The 12,142-nt window shown below is 51.7% G+C and overlaps 1 protein-coding gene across 2 annotated transcripts; it reads left to right on the top strand.

Moving 5' to 3' along the window:
• The first annotated feature begins 312 nt into the window (after positions 1–312).
• Positions 313–9,767, top strand: LOC108386766 (polyunsaturated fatty acid lipoxygenase ALOX15). 2 transcript variants are annotated; one of them, XM_073234933.1, is made up of 14 exons: positions 315–726; positions 2,249–2,453; positions 2,721–2,802; positions 2,898–3,020; positions 3,129–3,232; positions 3,429–3,589; positions 4,222–4,365; positions 5,539–5,748; positions 7,077–7,163; positions 7,256–7,425; positions 7,601–7,722; positions 8,361–8,461; positions 8,568–8,735; positions 8,839–9,767. In XM_073234933.1, exons 1-14 carry the CDS (start codon positions 592–594, stop codon positions 9,016–9,018), a joined length of 1,992 nt encoding a protein of 663 aa, XP_073091034.1. In that variant the 5' UTR covers positions 315–591; the 3' UTR covers positions 9,019–9,767. The 2 variants fall into 2 exon arrangements, with proteins under 2 accessions (XP_036882572.1, XP_073091034.1); XM_037026677.2 differs by lacking the exon at positions 7,077–7,163 and having other exon boundaries at positions 313–726.
• The last annotated feature ends 2,375 nt before the right edge of the window (positions 9,768–12,142 follow it).

Raw genomic sequence — 12,142 nt, 5'->3', positions numbered from 1 at the left:
AAGGAATGGCCCCAGAGTTCAGCACAGGGAAGGTACACAAGTGTTCAAAGTTGGTCAAATTAATCTGGTGGCCTGAATGTACCTTCTTCAAATGCTGTTGCAGACCAGGCCTTCTCGCCCTCTTCATGCTCCCTTGCAACTGTAAGCACCACCTATGGCAAAGGTGAACCAACTTGGGAGGCCAGAGTGTGTGTGTGTGTCAGTGCGTGTGTGTGTACACGCGTCCGTGAGTGTATTTAGATGGAGGGGTTTTCCCAGCCACACGGTCTGTCTGCTGGGTCGGCTGTAGACTCCTTCCAGCACGTTTCCTGCCCAAATCCTGATGGGCTTCCCCTTCCATCCTTCTTCCCCTACGGAGATAACGGTTGGCACCCTGGACCCCAACCAGGGCTCCGCCTTCTTGGCCTGGGGACTGAGGTCTGGGCTGCGTGGAGCTAGGGGCCGCAGCGCGCCGCCAGGTGGGGCTGGTTGGAGCCCTGCCACCCCCGGCCCTGAGCCCCAGCGAGGCTTCGAGGGCGGAGTCTCGTGCCCCGTTATTTCGCGCGTCCACTCTTTTTCGCCCTCAGAAGGCTCCAAACGTCTTCGGGCAAGATGGGTCTCTATCGCGTCCGCGTGGCCACCGGGTCCTCGTTCTGTGCGGGCTCCAACAACCGGGTGCAGCTGTGGCTGGTCGGCGAGCACGGGGAGGCGGCGCTCGGGAAGAGCCTGCGGCCGGCGCGCGGTCAGGTGAGCGGCCGAGCCGGCGGCCGGGCCCCAATCCGGCCAACCAATCCCGGCCCCGAACTCGCCAGAGCCGGGAACACTGGCTGCTCGCGGTGGAGGGCGCACGCCCGGCACCAAGGGCGCCCAGAGCCCGCGGGGTAAAGCGCTGTAGGGCCGTACACGTAGCACACGGTAAGCGCCCAGTAAATGTCCCCGCCGGCCGGCCAGCCCCCTCGGAAGCGAGGGCGCACTCTTGCGCGCAGTACTCTGTCTTCCTGCAACTAGGGTTTCTGGAGCGGCCGTGCGGCCTCCTGTTTCCTCCTCTTAGAAGCTGCTGTTTCAAACCTTCTCCGCTTTTGCTGCATCCCAGACCTTGCGGCTTTACCCCTGAGTGGGTGGGGATGGAGTCCGAGGCAAAGGTGGGGACAAGAAGCCAAGAAATGAGAACACTGAGCTTCCCGACCCACTGCCCCTCTCCCACCACACCTGCCCCGGCTCTTGTTACTTTTTCCTCCGCGACCCCCAAATTCCCATCACCTGTCCAGCTCTCTCCAAGACCCCCGGATCCGGATGTCTGTCGCACGGACGCGTCAAAGAACAAGCCCAACTTAGGGCCTCCCCTCTTGCCTCCTCTCTAACATCCCCTCTTGTCTCCCCCAGGTGTCACTCGCGCTCCCCCTCTTTTCGCCTCTGTCCAGCCACGAATGACAGTTCTATCTCCTGGTTGTCTCCGGCATTCGTGCCTGGATGTCCGCCCCACCCCCGACCATCACCCCCCTCTTCACCTGCCTCGTCGCTTCCACTCCTGACCTTCCAAGCCCCCCTGCAGCCAGAGCGATTTCTTCCAAATACATTCCCACCCTTAAAACATTCCCCGCCTCCCCCCCCCCCCCCCCCCCCCCGGCTTAGAACATTGGAATGGCTTCTGCTTGTTCTTGGCTTTATCTTTGAGACTCTTAACGGTCTGATCCTGCTCATCTCTCAGCACGCGCTCAGAGCCCCGCTCCACAACGCGGTCCTAGCCTCCGCTCTGCGTTCCCCGGCACGCCTGTCGCACACCTTTCCCTCTCCCATTCTTCCCGGCCAAGCCCTTTCCACCTAGAGGTGGGTTGTCCTCGGGGAAGCCTGCGCTGGAGCAGGTGGGGCCTCCGTTGGGCTGAGCCTTAGAGGTGCTGGTGGAGGACGCCTGAGGCTCACAGCTGTCACTGCCTGGTCAACAGTGTGTCCCTCGGTTCAGCTGTGCACTCTCTGGGGCGCGGCGCCGGGTGCCCAGTGCCCGGCCTAGTGCTTGGCACAATGACCACAGGGAGGAACAAGCGAAGGATGGAGGGCACCCCCTCCACTTTCCTCCGCGGTACCCCGGGCTGAGGAACTCGATGACCCGAAACGGTGTCGCGGAGCCAGCCACCTGCTCGGTGCGCGTACCCTTTGCTCTTCTGGCTCCTTTGGAACATCTTTCCCGGAGGACCCCAGGAAGGACGTCCGGGGGAAGCCAGGCTCAGTCCCGCAAGCCCCGCTGATACTGAGCCTCTTCTGTCGCCTGCAGGAGGCAGAATTCAAGGAGGATGTGCGGGAGTACCTGGGGCCGCTGCTGTTCGTGAAACTACGCAAACGGCGCCTCCTTCAGAATGACGCCTGGTTCTGCAACTGGATCTCGGTGCAGGGCCCCGGGGATAGTGGGGATGAGTTCTGGTTCCCCTGTTACCGCTGGGTGGAGGGCGATGGCATCCTGAAACTACCAGAGGGCACTGGTTAGCGCGGGGATGGGGGTGAGGAGGTTTCTGGGGCATAAGACAAGCCGGTGGGCTGGGGGGGAGCGGAGGAAGTGGGGGGGCAGGGCGAGGGGGCTGGAACCTGGGGGACGGGTCTTCGGGGGTTGTCAACGAGGCAGGTTGCTGGGGCTGGCACGGAGCCGCACCGAGGCTCGGGCCGGGCACGATGCTGAGCATCCTCGGCAGGGCCAGGGGAGAGACCTTCAGGAGAAGCCTCATGGCCCATTCCCTCCTGCCTGCTTCTAGGCCGCACGGTGGTAGACGACCCCCAGGGCCTGTTCAGGAAACACAGGGAGGAGGAGCTGGAAGAAAGGAGGAAGCTGTACCGGTTAGCCCGCCTGCGCGCTCCTGACTGCCTCCACCCCACAGTGAACTGCTGACCGTTCTCCAGTGCCAATGTCTGATTTCATGTCTACACTGCAGGTGGGGTAACTGGAAGGATGGGTTAATCCTGAATGTGGCTGGGGGCAAAATATGTGACCTCCCTGTAGATGAGCGATTTCTGGAGGACAAGAAAATCGATTTTGAGGCTTCTCTGGCCAAGGGGTAAGAAGGAGCACCTGGGATAAAGGGACCATCCCACTGTGGGCCCGGTGGCTGTAATGTTTGATTCTGAGAATAAATCTCACAATCTTTGCCTACCTTTTCCTGAAGGTTGGCAGGCCTAGCTGTCAAAGACTCCTTAAATGTTCTGACTTGCTGGAAAGATCTGGATGACTTCAAACGGATTTTCTTGTGTGGCCAGAGCAAGCTGGCTGGTCAGTACTCCCACCCCAATACTTCTCCCAGGACCCTTACCTGCAGATCCCACCAATCCAGGGAACCAGGGTTGGGAGTCCAGAGGCCTGGGTCCCTCTGGTAGGCTGAGGTCACGTGAGGCTGGTTTGGTGGGTGTTGGAAGGAAAGGACCAAGAACTCAGATCCCACAGTGGACTTTGCAACTGCCGTCCCCAGAGCGGGTGCGGGACTCCTGGAAGGAGGATGCCTTATTTGGGTACCAGTTTCTCAATGGTGCCAACCCCATGCTGCTGAGGCGCTCTACGCACCTTCCTGCCCGCCTAGTATTCCCTCCAGGGATGGAGGAGCTGCAGGCCCAGCTGGAGAAGGAGCTCCAGGTACGGACAGAAGAGCCCTAAGGAGGTCAAGCACTGAGATGGGGTGGGGAGTGGTCGGTGTTGGTGCTGCTGCGGGGTCCACTGTGGGCCCAGCTTGCCACCAGGTGGCAAGAAGCGGTTTTATGGGAGAAATCCTAAGTGATCCTGGAGAGGGGTGGCTGTGTAGCCTTCCTCCCAGATGAGAAATGGACTGTAGAGAGAGTGTGCCACGGTTTATAGAGACAGTCAAAATGAGGAGATGCAACTGGGCCTTGGTGCTAGGATTTTGGGGGAGCGTGTGGAGTAGGGGAATCAGGGTCAGGGATGGATTTGTTAGTCAGGGGTCGGCAGGAATATCCTGGGTTTCTAGGGTGAGACAGATTTGGGTTTGAATCCTGGCTCTGCTGTTTATAAGCTGTGTGACTTCAGGCGAGATACCTATCCTCTCTGATCATCTGCTTCCTCTTCTATAAAACTGGGGCAACTTCAAGGGCATATGAGAATTATATGAGGCAATAAGCTTGTGATCCACTACGTGGTGCAAAGTAGGTGATGTAGACCAGTTAATTTCCTTCTTTTTCTTCTTTGGGGAACCTAAGTGGGAAGAAGCTGCCTTATGCTGATAGCAGCCCTTGCCCTCTTCCCGCATTCAGGGAGGCACGCTGTTTGAGGCTGACTTCTCCCTGCTGGATGGGATCAAGGCCAATGTCATCCTGTGTTGCCAGCAGCACCTGGCTGCCCCTCTGGTCATGCTGAAACTGCAGCCTGACGGGCAACTCCTGCCCATGGTCATCCAGGTGAGAGGACCCAGGATTTCTGCGCCCCAGTGCTCAGTCCCTCATCCAAATTCACTGAGTACCCACGCTGTTCAAAGGCCTTTGCTAAGGCACTGGGGGAGGCATTAAAGGAGGAAAGTTGCAGCCTAACTGGAGAGACAGACCTGGCAAATCCGAAGAAGCCCAGTATTGAGGAAGTCTCTGAGGCTGGAGCAGTCTGGGAGGGGTCATGGGAGGTGGGGCGGGTGTGAGCCTGGGAGGAGGGTCAGGACTTTGATCTGCAAGCAGGTGGGAGGGGCAGGACCTTCCCCCCAGAAGATGAGCTGGCAGAGAAGCTGAGGTATGACCAGGTGAGAGGAGCCAGGAGATTAGCAGTGGACCGTTGGGCTGGGGTTTTGGGGAATAATGTGAGCGAGGCTGTGGCAGGCCATGGGTGCTGTGCTGAGGAGTGTGAACGCAGGAGGCCAGGGCAGGCTGTTGTGGGACGCTGCAGGCATATTGTATGGGCAACTGTGTGTAAGGTGGGTGGGGGAAGGAAGAGAGTAGATGCAGGGATTAGGGAGACCTGCTCCAGCAGTTGCCCCAGGCGGAGGCAATAGGCTTAGGTGTGGGGAATAGCTGTGTGGGGCAGCAGAGGAAACTCAGACTGGCCTGGATTCACGGAGAGAGCCAAAGGAGCAGTCGGGCAAGGCACCTGCAGAAATGGGACAGATAAAGAGAAGATGCTCAGGTAGGCTTTATTTGACCAATTTTCAGGTAATAGGACGATGTGCAAATTGTAAGGTCTAGTTAGTCACTAGCTGAGACCTGGAGACCTAGTCAGCTGCACAGAGGTGGTGGTAGGATCGGAGAGATGCTGAGATTTCTGAAAAAGAGTGTGGGGTGGAGGAGACTGAGGGTTTGAATCTGGTCCACCCCAAGGGGACTGAGGGGACGTGGGGGCTGGAGAAGGCTGCAGTGGTGGCTCCAGTGGAAGAGCAGTTTCGGCAGAAGCCAAGGGCAGAGCGGTTGGGTTAATGGGCTGAGCAGATAGGAAAGGGAGGGAAAGGAGTAACCAGATGTAGGGGAGCGGCAACCAGATGGGAAACGCTAGGCAAACCTGGAAGAAGGAGGGAGAGGTTCAGCCTGTGAGGGAGGCGGAATCTATTAGGCACCCGGTACTCATCTGTTGTCTGCATACTGTCCCCACTCCAGCTCCAAGTGCCACGAGAGGGGTCCCCGCCACCACTGCTCTTCCTGCCCACGGATCCCCCCATGGTCTGGCTTCTGGCCAAATGCTGGGTCCGTAGCTCTGATTTCCAGATGCACGAGCTGCAGTCTCATCTTCTGAGGGGACACTTGATGGCTGAGGTCATTGCAGTGGCCACCATGAGGTGCCTTCCATCGATACATCCTATCTTCAAGGTGACACCTTATCCCTTCTCTCCTGCCCCTCTCTTGGCCCCATGGCACAGTGCCACCTGTGCAGGCATCTCAGGGTTTGGGGAAAGCCAGCCAATAAAAGCCAGTGAGCAAGGGAGTGAGAACGTGCTCTCATTTTCAGCAGGGTGATCTGCCCTCCAAGGAGATGGACATGACTCACTGGCCGGGTGGGGTGAGAAGTCTTGCTCTTTGTATGCATAAAGCACAGATACACATACAGTACGTAGGCAGTACCCACAAATGACTAAGGATCCCATTCCATAAGAGCAGACCATGTACATAACATAAAAGATTTTTCCTGCCAGCTTTGAAGAGTTCTAAAGTAGTAACACATAGGCTGGTCAGAGGGAGTCATAGTTCACAGCAGGAGCCTGGTTCATCATGGACAATCCAAACACAGTATTCACCCACTAACTTGTTTCTTGGGTGCCTCCTATGGGGAAAGTACCATTCTGGATGCCAGAGCTACACAAAACAAGCAAGGCCCTCATCTTCAGGGATTTTTATTTCTGTTAAGGGCTAACAGTCAATAAAGATTGCACTATAACATATCAGCTGTGATAAGTACGATGCAGAGCATCAGAGAGGGGTAATATGATGGTGAGGTTAGATTGGGTGGCCAGGAGAGGCTCCTTGGAAGAGATGACCTAGAGAATGAAACTGAAGAGCCAGTCTGGAGAGATCAAGGGGCACATTGTTCCAGGCATAGGAAATAGCTAGTGCAAAGGTCCTGAGGCAGGAACAAGCTTGGCATGATCGAAGAACAGAAAGAAGGTGAGTGTGATGGACAAAGGGGAGTGGGTAGGAGATGAAGTTCCGGAGGTAGGCAGGTTAGACCACTACATTCTCAGTGGGGGCAATTATGCTCCCCAACCGGGTGAAAGTGGTTTTAGGGGGCAAAAAAATCTTACAGTTTTTATATGTAAAGCACATATATACATGCATTACATAAGAAATATATCTGTAGTATTGAAATTTCATGTAGGGTGAGAGTAGGAAAAATACCTAAAAAGGTGCTTTAGAGGAATAATAATGAAAAAAAAGCTTGAGAAACATTGAGCTAGATGTTAAGCAATCTTGTATGAAAAGAAAAGAATGCTTTCTTTGAGTTACCATAGAGCAATAAGTCAATGGGTTGTGGAATGAATCACACATCCACTGAACACTGTTGGTGTCAAGGGGCCACTGAACTTCAAGTCTCTGCTTTTCCTGAAGACCCAGTACCTTCCCTGCCTCTCAGCCCTTACTTCCTGCGGGGACCTGCCACAGCTCTCTTCTGACTTGGCCCTCCCTTGCTCTTTTCCCTCTAGCTTATAATTCCCCACCTGCGATACACCCTGGAAATTAACCTCCGGGCCAGGACTGGTCTGGTCTCTGACTTAGGAGTTTTTGACCAGGTACGAGGAGAGAAACAGGTGTTCTGGAGTTCACAGTCCATCCTGTTCTGGGCAGCTTGATTTGCCTGACCCTGCCTGTCCTCGCTCTGCAGGTGGTGAGCACAGGTGGGGGAGGCCATGTGGAGCTGCTCAAGCGAGCTGGAGCTTTTCTGACCTACAGCTCATTCTGTCCCCCTGAGGACCTGGCTGACCGGGGGATCCTGGGAGTCAAGTCTTCCTACTATGCCCAGGACGCCCTGCGGCTCTGGGATACCATCTCTCGGTGAGGCCAGGCGGAAGGCAGGGCTGCTGGTGGTGGGGTGGAGGAGGAAGCAAGAATGGGAGGTCTGTGTCTTGTTTGGAGGCCTGGGGGCCCTGGCCTGGATATGTGGGCAAGGAGCAGCAGACCTGGAGGCTCCCTGCCAGCTTCAGCGCACTCACCCTGCACTGGCTGGCAGCTACGTGGAGGGAATGGTGCATCTCCACTACAAGACCGATGAAGCGGTGAAAGGGGATCTCGAGCTGCAGACCTGGTGTCGAGAAATCACTGACATTGGGCTGCTAGGGGCCCAGGACCGAGGTAAGACAAGCCCCTGGCATGATATGACACCTCCAGCACAAGAGAGTCCTCCTTGAAACCTACCCAGAGTCCTCTCTACTTCTATGGAAACTTGCAGAAGCATTTCCAACTCTTATGAAAGTGCGCAAAGGCTTTCCTAAGTTCCTTTCCTCTCAGCTAGAGATGGGTCCCCATCCTATGCATTGACAAGCCATCTGGGTCCTGGATGCAGTGTAACCCATGGATGCTCATTAATGTTTTAACAACCAGCTCTCTGGGAAAAGAAGCCCTGATTCCCCACCTGCGATACACCCTGGAAATTAACCTCCGGGCCAGGACTTGCCCATTTCCATGATGTAAATATTCCCACCTTAGCTACCAATGTGATGTCAACCAGCATGCTAAATACCTAAACATTTAATGCAATTGACTCCTGAGCTGGTATGAGCCATGCTGGAAGCCCACTGAGCAGGATCCTTCCTCCCCCTAAGCAGATCTCCCAGTCTCCTCAGCCCCACACAGTCTTGTGCCAACTTACACAATAGTGACTGTGAGTCCCCAGCAGTCCCCACACCTCCTGTTCTTCCCTCTCTGCCTCTTCTCTGAGCTCTGCTTCTGTTCCTGGCTTGCCAGCTTCTAACTCTCCTGACCCCTTGCAGGGTTTCCTGTCTCCTTACAGTCCCAGGACCAGCTCTGCCACTTTGCCACCATGTGCATCTTCACCTGCACGGGCCAGCACTCCTCCATCCATCTGGGCCAGGTACTTACCTCGGCGGGGTGGCTGCAGTAGGGGAGGGAGCTGTGTGCAGGTGGCCTCAGGGGTTTTCCAGCTCAGCCGACACTGACTCCAGACACTTGCCCCTCAGCTGGATTGGTACGCTTGGGTCCCTAACGCACCCTGCACAATGCGGCTGCCCCCGCCGACCACCAAGGATGTGACTCTGGAGACGGTGATGGCAACCCTGCCCAACTTTCACCAGGCTTCTCTCCAGATGTCCATCACTTGGCAGCTGGGCAGACGCCAGCCCGTTATGGTGAGTGCCAGGTGCTGGGGCTCTGAGGGGGTCAGGCAGCTGCAGGGGGGCGCGGCACTCCAAACAGAGGGTGTAAGGCTCTCAGCGGCCTTTTTCTGTCCAGGTGGCTCTGGGCCAGCATGAGGAGGAGTATTTTTCAGGCCCTGGGCCCAAGGCTGTGCTGAAGAAGTTCAGGGAAGAGCTGGCGGCCCTGGATAAGGAAATTGAGGTCCGGAATGCAAAGCTGGCCCTGCCCTACGAGTACCTGCGCCCCAGCCTGGTGGAGAACAGCGTGGCCATTTGAGCACCGCCTCCGTGGTCGTTTCAGCCCCCTTCCACCCAAGCCACAAGCCCACCTCTTAGTGCTTTCAATCTTGCCCTCCCCACCCCCTATCTCGCATCTTCCTGAAGAGTCACTTTTTCATTGTCTTCATGCACAGCAAGGAAGTTCACTCCAGATGCCCCCGCTAGGGCCCCATGCCCCGCCCCTGCCCTCCAGCACTCAGACCACCCACAGGGCAGATAACAGCCATGTATATATATATATATATATATATATACACTGTTTCTACAAAAGGGGAATAATACATATTACTCCACACCTTTTATAAATTAAATATGATTTTGAACCTAAATCGAGTTTAATGACAACAAAAAGATACTTTAGACAATGAAAGAAAAGAACTTGGACCAAACTACCCTAAATCGAATATAGGCAAGCTGGATGTCCTGAAGCCAGACCCAACACAGAGCAAGCCATTAACACAGCAGTTCTCAAGGTTTTCATTTCACAGCTCACTTAGAAAATGATAAATGGAAGTAAACTTGTTAAAGTGATTGAAGAAGCTGCTCCCAGCTAGAGAAATAATAGAGGCACTTGGCCTTGGGGTTTTGCCTGAGGGATCCATGTCATAACTATTTGCAGCTCACTGGTTAGGAAGCTCCAAATTAAAAGAATTAACTGGAAAAAATACTAAAACTTCATAATTTTAACAAGAGACAACAAAGGAATTGATAGAATCCAACTTCTGTATCTGATTAAAATTTTGGAAAAATAAACTTGTAAGTTTTATTTCTTAATATGGTCATTTGTGGGTATTTTAAAGCAGAAACTAACAGCATGTACAAGCCAAAATCTTTTCTTTTATAATATGACCAAAGTTGCTTCTTGCCTCTGATTCTATTTCATTTGGCAGAAGACATATGGGTGGTGCTTGGTCTGATTCTTGCAGGAAAAATAGGAGATAAATAGTGGAGAGGTGGGGATAGGGTGTAATGCTGGGACCTAGAAGAACCCACAAGGAGGGAAGAAAGAGGACGGCATCGTCTCCACACCAGAAATAATGCAGTAATGCAGGCTGGGGAGCGGTGCTCTGAGGTTACGTGCAGGGGCAGAGAAGCAGTGGGAAGGGGCAGTCTCATGAACATGTTTCCTGCCAGGAAATTAGACTTGACCTTTAGGAAACAACTATTGAAGGCCTTTAAGTAAGTATGACAGCATCCTTGAAGTCAAACACTCAAAAAGGCACCCCCTTCTCCTTGGGGGCCACACTGTCAGTATTGGTTCATTGGAAACTCATTCTGACAGCTTTTCTCCTCAGTTCCCTAGAGAAAAAAAACTTTAAATCCCATTGCTTTCTGGAAATGAATCTTTTAGAGTCATAGTTTATTGCAAATGGGCGTCTTTATTACAAACAGGAGAAAACCAAGATACATCACGTTGATGTTCTCTAATACATGAAAGCTTGCCCCTTAAGTTCTGGTGAAGTTACAGAAATTAAAGTGAACTTTAAAGTGAGTAAGCTAGGATTGAAATTTCTGGTTCATATGGTAATTCCATGCTTAATTTTTGGCAGAACCATCAAAATGTCCACAATGCCTAACCATTCACATGCCCACTAGCAATGTATGAGAGTTTTGATTTCTCTATATCCTCACCAACAACTGTTATTTTCTTTCTTCTTCTTCTTTTTTTAAAATTATACCCATCCTAGTGGATGTATCTTATTCTGGTTTTGATTTGCATTTCCCTAATGACTAATGATGTTGAGCATCTTTTCGTATGCCTATTGGCCATTTGTATGTCTTCTTTAGGGGAAATGTCTATTCAAATCCGTTGCCATTTTAGGATTAGGTTGTTTTTGTCTTTTTATCATTGAATTGTAAGAGTCCTCTCTGTATTTGGATACCTTATCAGATATATGATTTGCAAATATTTTCTCCCTTTCTGTAGATTGTATTTTTACTTTTTTGATAATGCTGTTTGATGCAACTTTTATTTTTCTCCAAAAGTTTTTATTGTGTCTATTTTTGGAGGATATCTCTTTCTTTTGCTGCTTTACAGATGTCTTTCCATTGTCTCCTGACTTGCATAATATCTGATGGGAAATCTGTGGTATTTTAATCTTTATTACACTGTACCTAATGTCTTTTCTCTCAGTGCTTTTAGAGTTTTATCTTTATCACTGGTTTCCCACAATTTGATTATGATGTGCCTCTGTGTCAGGCGTTTGTGTGTGTGTGTGTATTGAATTCTGTGAATTTTTATTTTATTAAATATGGAAAATATTTAGCCATTATATTTTCAAAAAACTTATGTCCCACTTCTCTATCCTTCTGGGACTCCCATTATACCTGTGTTAGACTTCTTGATATTGTCCCACAGGTTATTGAGGCAGTTTTTTCCCTCCATGTGATTCATTTGGATAGATTCTACTGTTGTTCCACCCCTCTGCTCATTTCTCTGAAAAGTCTAATTTGCTGTTAATCCCACCCAGTAAAATTTTTATATTGTATATATATTTAACTCTAGGCATTCACTTCACTCTTTTTTATATCACTATATTCATCTTTTCCTATAAGTACTTGAATATAGTTACAATGTCTGTTTTAATATCCCTGTCTTCTGATTCCATCACCTCTGTCATTGATCATTCTATTTCTATTGACTGGTTTTTCTCTTAATTATGTGTCACACTTTCCTGTTTTTTGAATGTCTAGTAAACTTTGAGTGGATGCCCAATATCATGAATATTATATTGCCGACTGACTGGATTTTGTTGCCTTTCTTTCAGTTGTTGCAAGTGTGGCAAGCAGTTGTTATTAGTGGATCAATTTGTTCCTTTAAGGCCTGTTTAGCATTGTCTGAGTGGGTCTAGAATTTCTTTCAATCAAAGGATAAGTCAGCACTACTGCCAAACTGTACTATCAAGCACTTCTGTCAAGAGTCCCAAGGGTCTAAGGTCTCTACTGAATGCTTGGGTGATCACTGAGGACTTTCCACATAGGCTGGTCAGAACTCAAATATTTCCCCACTTTGGGAACTCTGGGAAATATTCAACAATCTGGTCTTTCTTTGTCTGCTTTGCTCCTTCCCCACCACCACACACAGCTGATACTCAAGGACACCCATATGCAGATCCCTTGAA

This window comes from Manis javanica, chromosome 4 (genome assembly GCF_040802235.1).
Source record: "Manis javanica isolate MJ-LG chromosome 4, MJ_LKY, whole genome shotgun sequence".
Lineage (NCBI taxonomy): Eukaryota > Metazoa > Chordata > Mammalia > Pholidota > Manidae > Manis > Manis javanica.
This window is presented reverse-complemented; position numbering and strand designations above follow the sequence as displayed.